The sequence below is a fragment of the Bolinopsis microptera genome, chromosome 12, assembly GCF_026151205.1.
Source record: "Bolinopsis microptera isolate Bmic1 chromosome 12, MBARI_Bmic_1.0, whole genome shotgun sequence".
NCBI classification, from domain to species: domain Eukaryota; kingdom Metazoa; phylum Ctenophora; class Tentaculata; order Lobata; family Bolinopsidae; genus Bolinopsis; species Bolinopsis microptera.
In genome coordinates, this window is record NC_087083.1 from 5,337,941 (window position 1) to 5,359,461 (window position 21,521).

General features: G+C 38.4%; 3 protein-coding genes across 3 annotated transcripts; 1 reads left to right on the top strand and 2 right to left on the bottom strand.

Moving 5' to 3' along the window:
* Window positions 1-9,519: 9,519 nt before the first annotated feature.
* Window positions 9,520-11,111, bottom strand: LOC134824539 (probable ATP-dependent RNA helicase DDX49). The gene is made up of 5 exons (XM_063836447.1): window positions 10,951-11,111; window positions 10,618-10,741; window positions 10,391-10,470; window positions 9,916-10,043; window positions 9,520-9,729 (listed from the first exon to the last, which is right to left on the bottom strand). The coding sequence occupies exons 1-5, from the start codon at window positions 11,075-11,077 to the stop codon at window positions 9,520-9,522; spliced, it is 669 nt and encodes a 222-aa protein (XP_063692517.1). The 5' UTR covers window positions 11,078-11,111.
* A 442-nt stretch (window positions 11,112-11,553) lies between these two features.
* LOC134824058 (thioredoxin-like protein 4A) lies at window positions 11,554-12,921 on the bottom strand. Its single transcript, XM_063835749.1, has 4 exons — window positions 12,820-12,921; window positions 12,477-12,585; window positions 12,229-12,322; window positions 11,554-12,100 (listed from the first exon to the last, which is right to left on the bottom strand). The coding sequence occupies exons 1-4, from the start codon at window positions 12,903-12,905 to the stop codon at window positions 11,961-11,963; spliced, it is 429 nt and encodes a 142-aa protein (XP_063691819.1). The 5' UTR covers window positions 12,906-12,921; the 3' UTR covers window positions 11,554-11,960.
* Window positions 12,922-19,907: 6,986 nt separating this feature from the next.
* Window positions 19,908-20,990, top strand: LOC134824540 (craniofacial development protein 2-like). The gene has a single exon (XM_063836448.1). It carries the CDS (start codon window positions 19,908-19,910, stop codon window positions 20,988-20,990), a length of 1,083 nt encoding a protein of 360 aa, XP_063692518.1.
* Window positions 20,991-21,521: the final 531 nt, after the last annotated feature.

Genomic DNA, 21,521 nt, shown 5'->3' on the forward strand with positions numbered 1-21,521 from the left:
ACCCACCCCCCCTCCTATCTTAAGGTAATCAAGATTGAGGAATCGCAAAACACTTACTAAACGAAAATTGGTTTAAAAAACGAAAAGATTTTTGATTACATACTAAACGCAAATTGCCCAATTCTCTTATCTGCAAATAGCAGTGTACTAATTGTGAGAGTCCGATATAAAACTGTTTCTTCCCGGTAACTCCTAGTGAAAATTACCTGCGTGAACCCCGAGCATCCCACTGTATGAAAGGTTTTAAAAAGAGAGTATTCACATACCTTATCCTACCCTTAATTGACGTAGATTAAATGATCGGACATAATTATAACGGACATTAATATGAACGCTAGAAGGTATTCAAAACCATCAAAAATTCCGAATTGTTTTCATTTTTTGACGTTTTTTATTTTCAGCAAATTAGTTTTAAATCCATTTTTTATACAGTAAAGTAAGAATGCAGTCGTTCAGCAGTAAAAATGACAAAGTAGGTGTACATGATCATTTCTAATACACATATCATCTTCATCAAATGGTTTTTCGTGCATGAAATGAGTCCAAGCATATGCCAACAGTGATTTCGTAGCTTACTGGAAACCTTTTTTATCTAAATACCCGGTCCAGCATTTTCAGTGTTAACTTTTCCAAGCCATTGCGGCGTGAAGTGGTTTTATCTATTTAGACAACTTAAGGTTAACCTTAATCACTTGGAGTTTTCCCTACACTGTTTCATTACCTCCCCTGGAGTAATATTAACTAATAACAACGTCGAGCAATGTCCTTAGGCAACACGATTATACCGTAATAGCTAAGGCTGGAAAAAAGTTTGTCATGTTGGCGGGGACTAACTCATGAACTGTGTTGAGTGCCATAATTCCTGACTTTATTCCCCAAGTGACCCTGAAAACCTCATATACTAGTAGAGTTTTTCTGTGGCTTCTGCAGACCAAGGAGAACCTTTCCTTCGTTAACTTAAGGCCACAATAAAGTTCTCATAGTTGTCATATCTGGACAAAAAGTTCAAAGTGTAAAATGTGAAAAAAATTCAACGGACTTTTACTGTACGACCTAAATGAACGTACTTTATTTGAACGGACAATAAAGATAACGTAAGGCCTCCAGCGTTGTCAATTAAAATGTCCGTCCAAATAAGGTCCGATTAAGGTAGGAGTGATGGTTTAGTTTCTGCGAATTGTTACCTGTACTAATTGATAAACAGGATCATACATGTTGATTGTATCGGATAAAAACTGGATTTTAAGGGCTAAGGAATCCCCCAATTGTTGAGCTCTGAAACCAAGTTTAATCGATTTTCTCGTGCAATGTTAGGTCAGCTTCAGGAATGTTCATCAAAATATGTTTAATAACAATGTCGATATCTTTGGTAAATTTCATAGCTTCTGTCAGAAAATGAAATTTACGGTTTTCTATAATAGTGGGTAATTAGATATAAAACTACAAGTACAGTGTAACTTACACCCACATTCACAATCATGCAAGGCTCACGACTGTCCAATGAGCGGGAAACGGAGAACAAGCTCTGGTGACGTCACAGTCCACGTGACCTCATGCTCCATAAGAACGTATTTACCACCGACCTAGTCAATTGGGTTCTGGGCCTGGTCAGGCCCCCTGTCCCACCCGATCTTGAGGTGTCGTACGACACCTCGTTAACCAATCAATGTCTGGTAGGCTGCAAATTTTCACATGCCAAACTCACACGGGACTACGGAGTTGTTCGAAGATGACGATACATAGAGGCCGCAGACTTATGAGGACTACCAGATCCTGGTGGAACCTAAGCGATCCAAGATATACATGACCGGCCCTACTGAATCATTCTTACTTCCCAAATTTTTTTTGCTGAACAATTCACCAAATATGCAGCCTTTAGGTACTCTCAGGTTGGATTATTCAACGGCGTATTATATACGTTGCATTACACGGTCGAGTCGCGGTTGTTGAGTTTTATACATCAAATAACTTACAAGGTTAATGTATTACACCTGATAAAAGGTTTTACAATTAGATGGACAGAATCCGCTTATTTCCAATTGCGCTAATTAACAATTGAGTGAGAGGTCAGCTAAACACAAACTTGTAGTGATTAATTGTCCGCATCAGATCCACCTTCCATTAACATTACATAATGATATCTAAATATTATATATTATGAGCGTAGAGCATTTTGCATATTATATATATAGATATGTAATATTATATATATATATTATATATTACGAATAAAACGGCGACTGTTAGGCTGACCTCCGACTCATTGTTCTACTTGTATAATAAAGCTCCCCTCCCGGGTAGAGCACTCCTGTAACTGGACATAATTATATATATATATATATATATATATACAGTGCACATAGTTAGTTATTAGTTGAACAGCATGAGATAAGTGGAAGAAACAAACGAACGAATAGGCTTCAACAAACAAGGTGTACATTTTATTTCTCCTCTGTAGTTGCGATCATAATAATTGAACCGACTTTTGTTAAACAAAACATTTCCGGATGTTTGACATATTAATCAGTCTCAATAAATGTATATATTTGTAATTTTAGTTGTGAAGCAGTTTAAAATAGACTTAAAAACGGTCGGTTCCTGTATACTGTACGTTTAAAATATATAAAATCACTTAAATCTTTACTTTTAGGTTAAATGGGGGACAAATATCCAAGCTAGCTGTCACCGAAATCCCTGATGCCTATATTGCAATCTCAATATGTTCCAGCTCAAAGATAAGAATCATGAATGTGACACCAGAAGTTAGAGAATTGCTTGAAAGACTTGACCAGGAAATAACAGAAAAATATGGATCACTCGAGGTGCACTTGTAGAATACTTCGGTACTTTGAAAATCCACGTTGGAGACAGGCTTACATTTGGAGAAGGGAGGTGGCAAGGACAGGTTCTACTCTCGGAAGTTCTTTGCTCTCCGTCTCCTGGAAGAAATGTACAACTTGGGATACAACCCGGTTACCAGCAGTGAGTTAGCGACACAGCATGATAAATCTACATGGTTCTTTGCAAAGAGTGCTCATGAAAACAGAGGCAGGGCTAGAATTTGTTGTATTGCTCCAGGTGGAACAATACGGAACAACAAACTTGTCCTGCTACATCATGATGAGCATATAAAAACAAGCAGTTATGCTAGCTGTTGGAAATGCATGGCCGAGCTCATCCGGAGCTGAGGACGGTTTCAGCTGCAGGTGAGACGCTACATGAGATTTCTTTAGGTGGATGCTGGGGTATGACTCATGAAGATGAATGAAAACTCGAAAATTAATTTGCAGCTTGGTGGGGAATATGAGTGCGCTTAATTGGAGGCTTCTCGCTTCAACTAATCTGAAAGGGTCTGCTGACTCCCTCTACTTTATATACGATCAAACTTTTTCTGCTGACCCAAAGGATTTCTGTATGCTGGCCCTAGCTAAATCGGACAGGTTTAGGCTGATTAACTGCGACCAAACTCCTTGAGCCTTTGGAGACGGCTATTACTGATGCTGGTCTTGTTATTCAAGAAAAACTGGATTACTACGGAAGCCATGAGATCAAGATTAAAGGAAATCCTTGGCGTTCTAATGATAGTGAAGCTATTACTGCACGAGAAGTATTTCACGGATTATGGAAGTTTTTGAGCAGAATGGTTACAGCCCTCTCTACGCAATGACGTTAGTCGTGGACTAACTGACAAATCTCCATTCTCTTCCAGAAAACTACAAACCCAGTTAACTGCAAATATGCTTGCCTGGCACTGACCGGTACGAATAGGCTGGCACTACTAGATTTTCCCGCTGATGTTAGTGCCGCTATGAAGGACTGTATACAACAATTCTACCCTACTGGTATCCACAAGGAGGTCCAATTACCAGACTCCAACCTACAAGTTGATGTTCAAGGAGATCCGTGGATGGCTCTTGGATTTGGTAAGGGTAGTGCTCGATTTCACATGAGAGCCGTGATGGGTAAAATGATGGCGGTTGCGGCCCAGCATGGCTGGCATGTCTCAATTTCAGCAGATGTTTCGGCGAAATTCCTGAAGGAAAGGACAATAGATGTTCACAGCCTCTATTTTGTGAACACACAGTAGGAAACGGTTTTTGAACAAAGACTGCTTGAATATTGCTAACTTTTTTATGTAAAATATGTCCAATAGAAAGATAAAAATTTAAGATAATGTTATAGGGAATTAATTTTTTTGTTAAAAACTTGTAACTTTTGTCAGTGTTCAGGCTACACTATGCATATGCGTCTATGCCCTGTGTTTTTTATGACTCTATTTTCCTCCTAATATTTTGTTTCAATGTTCTGATCGTTTGCCCACATCGAACTCTCGCCCTGACTCATGATTGTACATTCAATGGATGCTACTTCTAGATCTTCCTGGTGCACAATGTTCAGTGATGCAATATCCTCGAGTCGGAAAGTTATCCCGGGTTCATGAACTCCCAAAATCTATCCCATGTGTGTAGGTAAATCTTAGATCAAACTTCGCACGTTTAGTAAGGGGAAAAGTGGCATTCCGTTGGATTTGAATGTTCACAAGGATTTCTCAACGGAATATGGTAGTTAAGACCCCTACGAACATAATTAGACTTGTTGCCAATTTTGTATCTCAACAGAAACACCACTTTTACCACTTTTTACCACCTTTGTACCACCTGTCTGGTTTGCCAAATATCTTTAGTTGTGAACGTCGTAAAAGGCTGCAAATTAACCTAGAATGTTTATCTTATCAAGGAGTAAAACTTTTGTGTGAAAAATTTTTACATTGGACAATCAGCTAATTGGATAATTACCAATTAGTTAATCACCAAAAAAAGTGAAAATTTTTTATTGGCTCAAAATGATTGAAATCGTTTGAAACACGGAGAAATGTAGTTTTTAGAAAAACTTCAAAAATTTTTCACTTAAAAATTTTTTTCGAGACTTGGAAAAAAGTTTGAAAATTTAAAAATATTTTTTTCCGCCAAAAGTGATCGAATTGCATGAAACGTGGATAAAAATGCTTTGCAGAAAAACTTCGAAGATTTTGAGATAGGGGAATACTAAAATCATCAATATTTGAAGTTGGAGTTCAGTAAATCTCGACATATTTTAGTAATTAGGAATAGCTTAGCGGAAAGGGCCGAACCTGAAAAAGGTTAACCACACAATATTAGAGTTTCATAACTAATTACAATACAGCTTTTATTCCACAAATTCCACATAAAGAAACAGCACAAAAGGACCATTTAAGATCGAACCGATTTTACCTGCTGTACTATCATTTTATTGATTTCAATGATCAAAACCTCTGTACCGTCCACTGGGAGACTTTGGGGCCGAAAACTGATCCGGCCCCCAAAGAGGAGTCAGATCACGTCACCAATTAGTGACGTATAATTAGTGATGTGATCCATCTGTAGAATTTAATTGGCCCAGAAATAGGCTAGATACTGGGTAGAGTTCACATGTCAATTCTGTACAACATAGCTGTTCATTAAGAAGTAAACATGATCTGACTGCTCGACTCGTAGATCACATAAGGGACGGGAACTCTTGCTAAAGGGGGTTCTCGTATCAAGGGATGTGAGACGTACGTGTCAAAGGCTTGCAAGGGGAGTGAGCCGATCTAGTGTTCTAGGTATAAATATTGGGTGATAGAAGGTAGTAGTATCGCATTTAATTCTATCAACAGTCATGCCTACCTTCTCCAAGTTCCTCAACGGTTTCAGAGGATGTAAACAGGTGCTTGATTCTGACGGATATATCTACAGCCGCAAGAAAAATGATGACACCGTCCTCTCCTCTGCTTGGCGTTGCCAGAAGAACAAATCCCTTAAATGTCCTGCCAAGTGCTATCTCGCTCTCACAGACAACAATCTTTCCCTTGGAAGTAAACCACACAACCACGATTCAGATCTGGCTACCCCACAGAGACTCGAACTCCTTACAACGCTCAAGAGGAAGGCTGCAGAACAACCCCTGTCGGCGACTCAGAACCTGATATCAGAAGTCCTTGCTGATGCTTCAACAGAAGTAAACCAGACGCTACCTAATATGGAATCCCTTGGAAAAGTCGTCCAACGAGCCAGAGCTTCTGCCTCCGGATCTGCCCAACATACCGAGTCGAAGACTTCTCTTGAATTCGTTCTTCCTCCCAGCTGCACATCTACGAGAAGAGACGAACCATTTATCCTCTTTGATGGGAAGACTGACCGAGATGTGAGAATCATAGCCTTCGCCACCAACAGGAACCTTCACACCCTCGCAGAATACAACAATTGGATTGCTGACGGGACAACCTATCAAGGAGCAACAGGTTGTTACAGATTACCATCTGGATCGGCTTGCTGTTGGAAAGACTCCTTCCAAAAAGAAGAGGATTTCCAGCAGTATTCTGTACGACCTTTGTTCCTTCTACACGACATACCCAACAAAGATTGAGTACTTGTTCGCTGTTGCGAAATACTTTGGTAATAATATTGAGTAATTTGTTGTATTCTGAAGTATTATATTATTAATCGATTTAACATTTTATAACCAGCCAATACATTGTCTCAATTTAAAACATGTTCACTTCTTAATTTGTAGCTTCTGTGTGCAGAGTTGTCATATGAACTTTACCCCAGATCTAGCCCATTTCTAGGTCAATTATATTCAATCCATGGATCACATCACTAATTATACGCCACAAGCTTCAAGCTTGCATGTTAATTACTTGATGACGTATATGGTGGATCATATCACTTCGGCCCCAAAGTCTGGCAGCCGTACCGTCAATCTTGCCAATCTATACCGGGTATACCTCTTATTTACCTCTATAATTAGACCCAGTTGTGCAAGAAATGCGATTTCTCACAGGGGTTTCTTTTAACTGTGCACTTTTTGTCACTCTCGCAACTCGCAAGAGGCCCGGTATTATAGGGGGGTATAGGAAGCAAGTGTAAATATACCTTCCATCATCCACTGTGCCCCCACTGTGGCTTTTTTGTATTGTGAATGCGCATGCCGCTTCGTTTGCTATGCCAGATACCTCGAATAACCCCCATATGTCATTGCCAGGGTCGGGATAGAGCTGGAGATAGCATTGAAAAGTTGCTAGAAATAGCTAGATTTAGAGTAAACTGGTGGTAGCTGGGTGGTGCTAGCATGGATGTAGCAGAACGTAGCTACACGGGGTTTCATTGGAGTTGGTTATTTTAATGGCTAAAGAGTGCCGGAACTAAAGTTACTTAAGATTGCAGTTGAGGGGCAGTGTAAACCACGGTGTAGTCAGGGACACAGAGCTACAGTGCAGGAGTACTGCAAGTGCAAAAGAACAGTGCAAGTGATACAGTATGCAACAGTAAAACGCCGAAGAAGGAGATAAGATTGTGGCTGCAGAGGAGGAGAGGAGCTGGAACCTGATTTTGTTTGGGTTGAAAGAAGAGTAGGAAGAAGAGTTTCCTGCTCTGGTAACTGCATTTTTGGAAGAGGTGGGGTGAGAACTTATTTTCAAGCGACAAGGGTGGGCTGGAAGCAACCAGGTACAGCTATCCGACCTATTAAGATCACCGTCCTGAGCTTAACAGCCTTTCATCAGAATCTGATGAAAACAGAGTGACTGACCCACCCTTTTTAGATTGATTGATCAAAGTGAGTCTCTTTAGCCCTCTTCTTCTTTAGAGCTTTAGGTTAGTGATCAAACTCTTCGCTACTCGCTCTTCACTGGATCTATCAGGACAGATTCACATCTTTTTAGGTCTCAACCAGCCTTAGTTTTCCTGTTTTCATCATGTAGTACGTTCTGCTACCTCCATTTTAGCACCACCCAGCTTCCATCAGTTCACTCTAAGTCTAGCTTCGTCGGCGTTTTACTGTTGCAGACTGTATCACTTGCACTGTTCTATTGCACTTGCAGTACTCCTGCACTGTAGCTCTGTGTCCCTGACTACACCGTGGTTTACACTGCCCCTCAACTGCAATCTTAAGTAACTTTAGTTCCGGCACTCTTTAGCCATTAAAATAACCAACTCCAATGAAACCCCGTGTAGCTACGTTCTGCTACATCCATGCTAGCACCACCCAGCTACCACCAGTTTACTCTAAATCTAGCTATTTCTAGCAACTTTTCAATGCTATCTCCAGCTCTATCCCGACCCTGGCAATGACATATGGGGGTTATTCGAGGTATCTGGCATAGCAAACGAAGCGGCATGCGCATTCACAATACAAAAAAGCCACAGTGGGGGCACAGTGGATGATGGAAGGTATATTTACACTTGCTTCCTATACCCCCCTATAATACCGGGCCTCTTGCGAGTTGCGAGAGTGACAAAAAGTGCACAGTTAAAAGAAACCCCTGTGAGAAATCGCATTTCTTGCACAACTGGGTCTAATTATAGAGGTAAATAAGAGGTCCGGTACATTCAGATACCCGGTATAGATTGGCAAGATTGACGGTACAGAGGTTTTGATCATTGAAATCAATAAAATGATAGTACAGCAGGTAAAATCGGTTCGATCTTAAATGGTCCTTTTGTGCTGTTTCTTTATGTGGAATTTGTGGAATAAAAGCTGTATTGTAATTAGTTATGAAACTCTAATATTGTGTGGTTAACCTTTTTCAGGTTCGGCCCTTTCCGCTAAGCTATTCCTAATTACTAAAATATGTCGAGATTTACTGAACTCCAACTTCAAATATTGATGATTTTAGTATTCCCCTATCTCAAAATCTTCGAAGTTTTTCTGCAAAGCATTTTTATCCACGTTTCATGCAATTCGATCACTTTTGGCGGAAAAAAATATTTTTAAATTTTCAAACTTTTTTCCAAGTCTCGAAAAAAATTTTTAAGTGAAAAATTTTTGAAGTTTTTCTAAAAACTACATTTCTCCGCGTTTCAAACGATTTCAATCATTTTGAGCCAATAAAAAATTTTCACTTTTTTTGGTGATTAACTAATTGGTAATTATCCAATTAGCTGATTGTCCAATGTAAAAATTTTTCACACAAAAGTTTTACTCCTTGATAAGATAAACATTCTAGGTTAATTTGCAGCCTTTTACGACGTTCACAACTAAAGATATTTGGCAAACCAGACAGGTGGTACAAAGGTGGTAAAAAGTGGTAAAAGTGGTGTTTCTGTTGAGATACAAAATTGGCAACAAGTCTAATTATGTTCGTAGGGGTCTTAACTACCATATTCCGTTGAGAAATCCTTGTGAACATTCAAATCCAACGGAACCCTTAAATCGACCACTTTTCCCCTTACTAGTTACATTCGCATTTCTACAAAACTCACAGATATACTGTCGTGCGCGCAGCAAAAACTTGAGGTTAATTGTTTTAGCGGCTTACAAATAACATGATATTGTTTAGTGACCGGCCGAAACGTGCCGAAAAAGTGAACGAACTGAGTCTTCCGGAGCAGTCACGGAGGTTAAGAAACACTATCTTTACCGGTACGCTTCCCCGATTCGGAATTATTTTGAATTTTACTTTTCCCGACGTTTACTCATCTAGTCACATCACTTTACTTTATTTTACATCAAAACGATCTATTTAAATCGTGTACTCACAGTAGCGATATCAGTAAGGTCACAGTACACGTGTGGGGCAGTAGCAGACATGGATTTCAACTGTTCTATCGTATCAGTCAGAGTTGCACTGAACAGGAGGGTTTGTCTCTTTTTGGGGAGAGAGCCGAATATGGTGCCCAGATCTGATTCAAAACATGGTTCCAGTAACCGATCAGCTTCGTCGAGAACCTGTTTTGATTAAATAATTTCGTTTTAATTAATTAATTTCGTCAGATAAAATAAACGCTTAAAAAATATATTCTGGATAAAATCAGATTAATTCTGGGAAAATGTATACAGTAAGACAAATTTGTTCACGACACAAAAACTGAAGAGAAAAGCGGTAAGAAAAAACTAATTCTCTAGAAAACTGACCAAAAACTTGACTTTGCCCAACTTGAGACCATCTCCCGAGTTGATGTGATCCGCAAGTCTGCCTGGTGTTGCTATGACGATGTGAGGTGATCTGGACAGTTCCATACTCTGTGTTAACATGTCCATTCCTGTAGAAGAAGATACAATAGTATATAGACACGTATAGTAGACATTATACGTATTTCCGGAATGAACATTTTTATTTCCTTTTCATTTCACATTTTCAGATTTGAGCGCCCCAAATTTCACTGCTTTGACTGAATTTTTCTTGAGTGATCATCTAGCATCAAGCATGGTCACTGAGGATGACACAAGACACGATTGAGGTACTGAAAGTTCTATTCCCAAAAAAAGCTTTTATTTGATAAACGGAAAATCTTGATAATGATATCAACAGTAGTATCAAAAGTCAGCTCGTCGATAATTTCCTCTACTCTGATATTCTTATATTTTAAAAAAACTTTAAAAAACAAACCTCCGATGACAGTGGAAACACGTATGTTGATGTGTGCTCCAATCGCCACAAACTGGTCCTTTATCTGAAACGCTAACTCCCTGAAATACACGTGATAAGAAGCAGTCTTTTTACAGAAACTTTCAGTCTGCAGCAGTGGCGTATCGGGGGGGGGGGGGGGGGGGGGGTTAAAGCCACATTCCACCACATTCCACCACACTCGTAACTATGGTTACCATGCGAATTACCTTGTAGGAGTAAGAACTAGAGCAAATATCCCAAATGGATCATCACTCAATATATCAAGAATGGGAAGGGCAAACGCAGCTGTTTTCCCTGATCCTGTCTTAGCACAGCCAATACAGTCTTTACCTGGTGAGCATGAGGTAAACTAAGGGAAATAAATTTAAAAGTTGGAATTTTGAAGAAGAGCTGTCGAGAAAAATCGATGCAGCTAATACTCTTCGTCATAACTATTGTAGCTTTAGTGCTACAAATATGTCTTAAATTAAACTATAACCGATTAAGTTTATTAAAAAATGTAAAGGAAAAAAAAAGAAGAAAACAGAATTGAAACAAACCAGCTAAGATAGCAGGAACACAGTTAATTTGAACAGGAGTGGGTTGCTTCATTCCCAGACCTTTGCACTGTTGAACCAACCATTTCTTTATACCTAGACTCTCGAACTTTACTCTGGTTTCAGACATGACAACCCCACTACCTCACCACACTGCACATTCTATGTGATATAATAAATGTTAATTAGTATTATTATATTTATTCATGTATGTATTTATTGTATATTTCTAAATTTATTATTACTAAACATTTTTAGTGCCGAGTACTGCCTCCGGGTGGATCTCCTCAATCAATCATATAATTAAAATTTCGCTTGTAAGTTTAATTCATTCTTAGCAGTGTGATGAAAAAAATAGTTACTATGAAGAAGTTTGCTATTCATTTTGTTTCGCCATCATATTTAGAAGCATCAGAAAATATTGGATAAAAAGGCAAACGAATTTTTCCAGATGATCAACTCATAAGTTGTACAGATAAGCTTTCAGATATGAGGAAGCATTTAGAACTAACTCTATTTATAAATGATTTGGGTTGTATACTAATCAGTCGCAAATATAGATCAATAATTTTCTGGCCTTAATATCAGTAAAATATAAAACATAGATTAAGAGAATTTGAAATACAGCATAGTTTTTCACAATACAATTTTCATATGTTTTGTTAGTCATAATGTAACTTGTAAGCTAATCTTAGAGGAATGGAAGTTATGTACGTATACGTTAAAAGCGATGTCACAAAACTTAAAGCCTTAATTTTAAAGAAAAGTAAATCAAGTGGCCAAAGAACAAATAGCGATATTGTATTCTAAATATAGCAATTCTGAATTGTATCCAAGGAGAGCAGTAGTTAACAAATAGCAGCAGCAGCAGCAAGGAGTCATGTCTACATCTTGCTTTCAATTCCTTTCTCTTACGTAAGCATTTCAATTTTTCAGTTAATCTATAAGCCACAACCAAGTCTCTCATAATATCATGTAACACTACAACGTAAATGTAATGACAACACTGTTCATTAATACTTGTACTTGGTAGAGTAATCTTTAGGACTGATTACCAGACCACGCCCTTTTCTGGCACCTCTGTAAACCGTCTCGATGATATCAATCATTTCCTGCTTGTTGTCAATAGGCCAGTTTATCTTGTTGTTGTTTCCTGCAGGGTGGAAATGGTTCAGACGATATAATAATCAGATATTTTTAAAGTTTTAAAGTTTTTCCAATCTTGATTCACTCACTATAAGAGTGCAATTGTTTATTTCTCCTCTCAAATAGCTGACTAACCTGTCCCCAAATCAATCATAATGTGCTTGTTTCTGTAGAAAAACATAACAGTGCAGGGATCATACAGCTCGTACATTTTGTTGAAATCAGGAACCTGAAAATACCAGCTATTGATCTAAATACTAATTATCTCAACTGTTGTATTGGTTTCATTGGTACATGATCAAAAATTATAACCACTTCAATATTCACAGATTTAAAAGTTAGATTTGCTAAGAATTTATTACAGAAATTATGAGACATCCCACCTCAGTGATATCTACCAAGTAGATTTGTGCAAAATTTCTGATCTTGTCTGCAATACCGTACAGTGTTTCGTCCATCTTCATGCATGTTGGATCCCAATCGTGACCGTATCTGGAAGTATGCCAAATAATCCATTTATATAGATATATCATCAACGGAAGCTGTTACCATTAAAAAATAAAACAATTGCAATTAAATCTGTTACTGCTTTTATGAGAAAAGACAATTTTTTTGAGAAAAGACAAGAACTTTAATAAACTTATTGGGGTACTAAATAGCATTAATTTTTCATCTTAGTAATGAGACAAGCACAAGTAATGGTGGGGTTACTCCAACTATACTAACCTAAAAACAATGACTCTGTCTTCCTCTGACAGGATTGCTTGGTCAACTTGCCAGCCGTTGTGTAAATGTGGAAGCATGTACGACATGATGAAATCTAAAGCTGCAATTTAGAAATTATATTTAAAACTGTCTACAACATATGATGATGTACCCGGACAATATCGGGCAAAAACCACTATCCACAGCTAGTAGAGACACAAATTTTTTTTAGAGACACAAATTTGAATTTTGATCTTTATTACAGATTAAACATATCATATATAACCATAAAAGCCGCGCGTCGGCTGATTGCCTCAACTTGGATTGGTAGTAATTTCAGTTTACAGAAGCTGAAGGACGGCAGCTCAAAAGCCCCAGTGAACCATCGGAAAGATCAAGGACTCGAGTGCCAATAGTGGCTTTTTCGAACCCATTTTCGCCGATTTGCTGTGGCCCAGATGAGCCGCGCCCTGCTGCTTAACGGCACATGATGGTTTTTGTTTAAATACTTATTTAAATTTAAGCGATAATTCATTTGGTGGTTTACTGAGAGCTTGCCTTGTCTAATATTCACAAGTCAGAAAAAAATTCGCAGTTAGAAAAATACACCTTAGAAGACAACCTGATTTTAGAGGACAGGTGCTAGATGTCCCATATACACATCATAATGATTTTAATGATTTATTGAGAAAAGACAATTTTTTTGTTGAGAAAAGACAATTTTATTATTTATCACCAATTCAATACATAATCAATAAATATATATCCGAATAAATTTGATTTAAAATTCAATGATACAAGTATGCTAGCAGGCAGCAGCTAGCGCGCTTGTATTTCATCAATATACACGCTGTTAAAATGGGTCTTACCACACCGCCACTCACATTAGCACAGTTGGTGAACGGACCCAGGCGCTGTTAAGCTTTTATGAGCCCTGGTTGACTGCTGAGAGTGGCGACGGGTCTGACATTAATTTTATCTTAGTTTTCCCTATATTCCAGTAAAATTTTAGTTTAGTTTATTGAAGGGGGTTCAGTAAAATTTTAGTTTAGTTTATTGAAGGGGGTTCTTTACTTGAAGGCTCGGGATCTTTTGAATAGCCACACAAGTTTACATTGGAACAAGTTACAAGGCGACAACTATACACAATTATAGGAAAACAAATTTAGGAAAACAAATTTAAATTTTGGTATTTATTAATAACAATCAAAACATATCATATCATAAAAATAAAGCCGCGCGTTGGTTGACTGCCTCAGTAAGGTCAATAATTTAAGCTTGAAGGTGCCCTGCGCATTTACAGAACCTTATGCGGCGATCACATATTCATGAGGACCTGTGAGCGCCAAATTTAATTTAAAGTTTCTAGAAATCATACATCACTACGAGTTACTCATGCTTTTGGATTATAAGAGTGCGGATTGTCAGGTATTTCATTCATTCGGTTTAAAGCTCTATATTCAGAACTCACTATTGTTTAAACTACGAAAGCAGAACGTAGATAATGGACAATATACCGACGACAATACCAAGGACTCGAGTGCCGCATTGACTTTTCCGGATCCGTTTTTACCGAAGGCTTATCCACCAGTTACTCATGCTGCATCTATAGTCTGATAATATTTTGTCTTATCTCTAGCAAGCATTCTGTAAATTGAAGTGTTGTATTTATTATAGGAGAGCCAGCCAACCTCCGCATTATAATCTTTTGTGTGCCAAGTTCGTTTATAAAATCTAATCATATAATAAAATTGATCCAATAATCTAAGATGAACGGTATATATTCATGATATATCATAGCTCATCGTTATTAAAATCCGAATGGATGAATTAATCAAGTAATGTTCCCTTTCAACACAACTAAACAACAAACAAATGCTTGCTCACCAGTGGTGACGCAATCGTAGGGGCATGCAGTTGGTTCAGATAACTCTCACCCCGACGACGGCGTCGAGAAATTATCAAATTATGCATTTGCGCCATACTGGACACATTTTATATTTAATATTTTGTGGTTTGTAGAAATTAGTGTTATCTACACTTATAGCTTAACTGGCGAGCAAACATCATCCCACTTGGCCGGGACGAAAATACCGAGTCCAATCACAGAAAGTTAACCAAAAGATAAAAATAAGAGCTTGGATATCAACAAAAATCACACACTCCAGACGACAGGGGAAGAGAGGAAGGGAAGTTATGGGTTAACGAATTATATTTAAACTGCAAGCAGCCCCCATCTCCTCTGCTGCTTTAGTTTGGTGACAGGATTCAAACAGTGCAACTCAAGTCATACATTATTTCCATGCAGAACTTTTAAACCTCGGTTGGACCCGCCATCTATGCGAAGTTACACATTTCTGTAAAGTTTTCTTGATAGTCATATGCATGATCAGGAAACCATGATCGAAGAAATCAGAAACATGAATTTCTAAGACAGCTGAGATACGATAGTTTGCATAACATAACATAACATTATAAATAGTGCCTCTCTGGGCATCTCAAAAAAGAAATTCACAGAAAATGAACAATTTACGTTTGAAACCATATAATTACAAACTTTTTAAAAAAATCCAACTTAATACCTTTGATATTAACCTTCTTCCCCTTAGCTACCATTGGATTCTCTTTCATATAACTTACATAACTATTCCTATTAGACACAGACACATCTATCCTATCAAAGATGTCATATGACAGTTCCCAGTAGTGGCCAAGCTTATTATAAAACAAATTAAGAAGCTTAGCCCTAGCACTAGAGCTGTATTTGTTTGTCAGCTGCTTCCCACTAGGGACTTACAGCTGAATTTTAAAGTTGATTCATTTAATAGACTTATTCATTTTGACCTGCTCCCTACATGTAAGGATGTTGTGCGTGTTCAGGGTTTTATGAAGTTCGCCTGCAACCGTGTTCTTGCGGACGAACTTTCAAAACAATTTGACAGAAATGGTCGACCTGATACACTTCATCTTAACAAGTCAGGGGCAAGAGTCCTTGCTGGACTCATTAAACAATCTGTATTTACTAGGTTAAATGGCGGAGCAGACAGAAGACATCACATCGGCAAAGTTAATGGACGGCTATACAGCAACGTGGCTAGTGACCCGCCTGCACCGCAGCGGATGGGGAGGAACGGTTAACAGGTATGGTTAATCGTGTTCAAAAGGAAATTTGTTATCACTGTCTGAAGAATATTGGTCTAGGGCTTCCCCACTTCGAATGCTTTAACTGCAACAGTATTTTCCATGCCAAATGTTTTAATCCCTCCAAAGCACAAGTTATTAATGACAACTTTTACTGCATCAAATGTAAACATTCTATATCTAAAAAATATAATCCTTTTAAAGTAATGACCGATCCTGAAGTTAATGACTGTGACCCATGTCTCCAAAAGATGTCTGATGTTTTGGAAAACTGTAGATCCTATACAATTAAGGACTTTAACACACATATCAAACCGTGTTTTGCAAGCAACTGCTCCATGATTTTCCAGAATATAGATGGCAATAAAACAAATTTTGATGCCTTTAGCATGGAACTAGACCTAATAGCCGAAAAATTTAAAATTATTGGACTTGCTGAAACCAATATTGGAATAGAGGAAAGCACTGTTTACCATCTAGAGGGATACAATTGTTTCTACCAAGATAAACATATCAATAAAGCGAAGGGAAGTGGAGTAGCATTGTACTTAAAGAACGAACTTAATGGAGTTGTAAACGAAGAATTATCATGGGTAACCAAAAATCTTGAAACCCTATTTATTACCATTCAACATGATGAACCTCTACATGTAGGAGTTCTGTACCGTCCTCCTAGTGGGAACGCCTCAGAGGCACTAAATGAACTTAGAAAAATGATTGAATCATGCTCAAAAAAGAATGTTTACATACTAGGAGACTTCAACATTAATCTCCATGATGAAAACAGTAAACTCGTTCAAGACTTTGAAAACCTTATTCTAGGCCTAGGTTTATCACCACTTATTTCTACGTCTACGCATCATAAACCAGGATGTAACCAATCATGCAGTAAAATTCTAGAAAAGTTAATTTATAAGAGGCTCTATAGTTTCCTTACTTCCAAGGGGATAATACATGAAAACCAGTTCGGCTTTAGGAAAGGACACTCCACCAGCCATGCACTGAATTACTCTGTAGAACATATAGAATCGTTGATTAGTAAAAAGCAACATGTCCTAGGGTTCTTCATCGATCTCTCAAAAGCCTTTGACACTCTAGATCACTGTAAACTAACTACTAAATTAAAAAACTACGGTATAAGAGGGAATGCTCTGAATCTTATCTCTAGTTACTTGTCTAATAGGAAACAATTTGTAAATGTTCTAGATACCAAATCTGATGAATTACCGGTCGAATTTGGAGTCCCTCAGGGTAGTGTATTAGGACCTCTACTTTTCCTACTGTATATCAATGATATTTGCAATATAACTAATAAGGGTAAATTTGTCTTATTTGCAGACGATACTAATATATTTGTCGCTGCCGATTCGAAAAATAAAGCATACGAATTGGCTAATGAAGTACTACAGGCCGTAAACAAGTATATGGGAGTTAACCTACTGCACATTAATGTAAAGAAGTGTTGTTATATGTACTTTTCTCCCTCTAAACGTGATAAAAGCGAATTAAATGCAGATATAGATAGCCAAAACTTGTCCATAAATAACAAAATAATTAAACGTGTAAGTCAGACAAAATTTCTTGGAGTAATCATTGATGATAAACTGAGCTGGAAACCACACATATTATCTCTCAATAAGAAACTAAGTAGTGCTTGTGGACGTATCTACCGTATTAAGAAATGCTTGCCAGAATCACTATATAAGCAAATATATCATTCTCTCTTTGAATCACACCTAGGTTATGCTATTTCTGTCTGGGGAGGTATTCCCAATAATCAGTTGAAACCGCTATTTATTACTCAAAAGAAGTGTATCAGGATTCTCTTTGGAGACTTTGAAGCCTATGTAGACAAGTTCGAGACATGTGCTAGAGCAAGACCAATTAATTCTCAACGTCTAGGATCTGAATTCTATGTTAAAGAGTCCACCAAACCTCTGTTCACAAAACACGAACTACTTGCTATAGAGAACCTATACAGATACCGTTGTTTAATGGAATTGTTTAAGATCATTAAGTCACGAGTACCAATTTCGTTATACTACCTATTCGGCTTATCAAATAGGAAAGATAATTTGTTAATCACGCCCTCTCCAACTAATCAATTTATGTACAAATCTGCATGGCTGTGGAACGAATTTCGTAAAGTTGGGCCGATGAATTTCACCTCCCCTTGCAGCTCTGTCAAGAATTTGCTTAAACAGTCACTTCTAAGAGCTCAAAACAGGTATGGAACTGATTGGTGTGACAAAAATTTCACTGAATTCTGAGTGAGAAGTGATACTTGCCTGTTATTCCCACTTACTGACTGATAATCTTATCTATGGATACCATGCTTGAAATTAGGTAAACAACATAGCACTTCCTAACCAGTCACGTTGAACGCGATCGCCGAATGATAAAACAATATGGGAGCGCGCACAGCATTGCGCGCTGATACTCTAAATACTGTGCTGTGCGCGTTTCGTCCGGAACCTGGGGAGTTCCCGCTCTAATATATCTGACGACAGTGATCACTCATTATGAGAACTAACCCCGACCACTTTCCCGGTCGAACCGTACCCAAATCAAACTAATTTATGAACCACGTGTATAGCCAACGTCCTTGCGGTGCTGAGCCGATGTAAAACTCTTCTGTCTCTTGTTAATATTTTAGTTGTACTGTGCATAAAAGTGTGTAGTGACAAGTGTGTAGTGGTAATGTATTATTTATTATGACGACGCGATATTTATAATGCAGAATTAAAAGCTGCTTTCGATATGACTGGTGGTGGGCTGTCTCCGGCGGGACATAGATCTATATAGGGGGTACCCGGGATACGAGTTAACGAACAGTGTTCGTGTCCTTCCACAACCCCCTGTTACCTGTGTTTCTGTCGGGGTAGCCTAATTCATCCGTTAGAATCGCAGAGTTAGCGGAGCTCATGATATCTCGCGACGTATGCTGCATGAACGGTGCAAGACTTGCGCCGTTTGTTTCAGCATCCAGTTGCGAGTGCTTGCCCATCGAAAACATGATTAGTGATTGTGGATTTTATTGATATTACTGATTATCCATCATATTCAGTATTAATGTATCCATTATTTATTTATTGACATCCTTCAGTCTCCAAAACGAGGTGTGAAGGTAAATTAACTTTGAGCCTTGTTTTGGCGACTGCTTAATCGATGGGCAAGTAGGTATTTGTTTTTTAGCAGTGTTGAACATTGAAACAATTATAAAATGTTTATTTTTATCTTATATAACCAATAACGTACAATATGAATGACATATGCTATAGTGACGTAACATATATAGTGCAAAGAATTAGTAACTTGCGAGATGTGATTTAGTGATAATCGACATTAACATTTTGCAGTTTACAGTTGCACAATGTTGGCGTCGATTGTTACTAACATTTATCTGAATTTAATACAAGTACATGTCACATATAAATTGGGTAGCTGAATGAAACTCGTGCCTCAAAATTTTCCGTTATTAGCATTGCAGTGTCCACGCCCTATACTGCGTTAACGACCGAAATTTTCCCAATATGCAATTATTATTTTGCTTCTAAAATTCTCTGATAATTAATAATATATCGTGACATGTAATTGTAAGATAACAAACCTCGCGCGCGGCGCTTACATCTGCACCTGAGAATCTCTCAGCAATGTGTGGCTGTCTGCGCGGCGGGCTGTGTATTGTGTATATAGCTGAATTTAAATTTAGATTTATTTGTAAATGTATAATAATATTAAATATGTATTGATTGTTTTTGGCCCCAAAGGTTTTGCTCTATTACGGGTAAACCTAGGATGCTGCAGATTCAACTCTGTACATTCAGACCGTCTGTGCGTGGTGAAGAGCCACATCCTGCTCGAGGTGGGGCTGCATGCAACTTCAGTGATGGAGTTGTAACTGAACACAGCGGATCTAGGGGTGCACCCCCGAAAAACAAGCCGGGCATCCTCAGAACAAGCCCGTGATGATGGTGATGTGGGTTAATCTAGATGTAACAGATTCCGGAACTATGGGAGCACCATCTGTCATCTTACCGTTTTATTTACTGTATGTGGGAACATCTACTGATGAAGTAGCTATCAAGAGAGCCATTCCAGTGGCGCAGGTGGCTCACGTGTCACATAGCCAACAGAAAAGAAACATGATGAATAGTTCTTACAGCACTAGGGTATCAGCCCCTACTTTTGTTTCTGGACGAGAAGGTGGTAATGATTTCACCAACTTAAATCCGAATGGAAGGTTGGTGAATGATGAGCCTAATCAACCTGAAACACCCAACAGCATAAACGAAAACAAAAAAAAAAGTTTATTTTCATGTAACGACATTACCTGGGTAGGCACTCTTAACACTAGAACGATAAGAACTACCCAGAGGAAACTGGAGATGGTACATCTTTTCGAGAAGAGTGGCGCAGAGATTGTAGGTATCCAAGAGCACAGGATAGTTCATGAAGAGCCTGTCAGAGTAGAGAGAGTTGGCAAGAGCAGCTATCTAATTACTTCATTAGCTACTAGGAATAGGGCCCAGGCATCAGTGGGCGGAGTGGGATTCATCCTAACAAGCAAGGCATTTGATGCAACTACGGAGATAACACCAGTGACGGAGAGAATCCTTAAGATATCTCTCAATGGGAATCCTAAACCAACCTTCGTCTGTGTCTATGGACCTACGGAGGCAGATAGTGTAGAAGCAGCAGAAAAGTTTCATAACGATCTAAGGTGTGCAGTCTCGCAGATCCCTGCTCACAACTTCTTGGAGGTGATTGGGGATTTTAACGCTCACCTATCAAAGAGGGACGAGAATGACTGTGGTTGGTATTTCCATGAGAGAACCAACAGAAATGGGGAGCTGCTTCGGGATACTGCCCTGGAATGTAATCTGGAGATTACAAACACCAGGTTCAGAAAGAAGCGGGGTAAGATGTGGACTCACCTATCGGATGGAACCCTGAATAAGTCTCAGATAGACTTTATTCTAGTGAGGAAGAAGTGGAGGAACAGTATCAAAGACACTGAAGTCTACAGTTTCTTTATACAGCCACACTAATGATAGCTGGCAACACTAATGATAGCTGGCAATGCTACATCTGCATCGCCAGCTTACCACAACGGTACTGCCCATTTGCTTCTGCACTTATACGTGACAAACATGACCCAGTCCACCTTGATGAAATTGAAGATGTTTCTGAAATCAATGAAATCCATAAAAGCTGTAAAAATTATGATCATAAAAGCTTTAAGAACCTCATAAAGCTGTATCATAGAAATGGGCAGAACCTTACTGGTATTTTTAACAATATTGATGGAAATGCTGCAAATTTTGATACATTTGTCACAGAAATCTCACAGTACAGTCATCCACTCTCGTTTATTGGCTTGGCTGAGACAAATATTGATGCAAACCTCAAAGACCTGTATAGGATACCCGGTTATCTCTCTGAATACACCAATAAATTACGTGACAAATCTAAAGGTAGTGGAGTGGGAATTTACATCAATGAGTCACTTACTTACACCCGTATTGATAAACTATGTATGTGTACCCCTAACCTTGAATCAGTGTTTGTCTCCATAACAA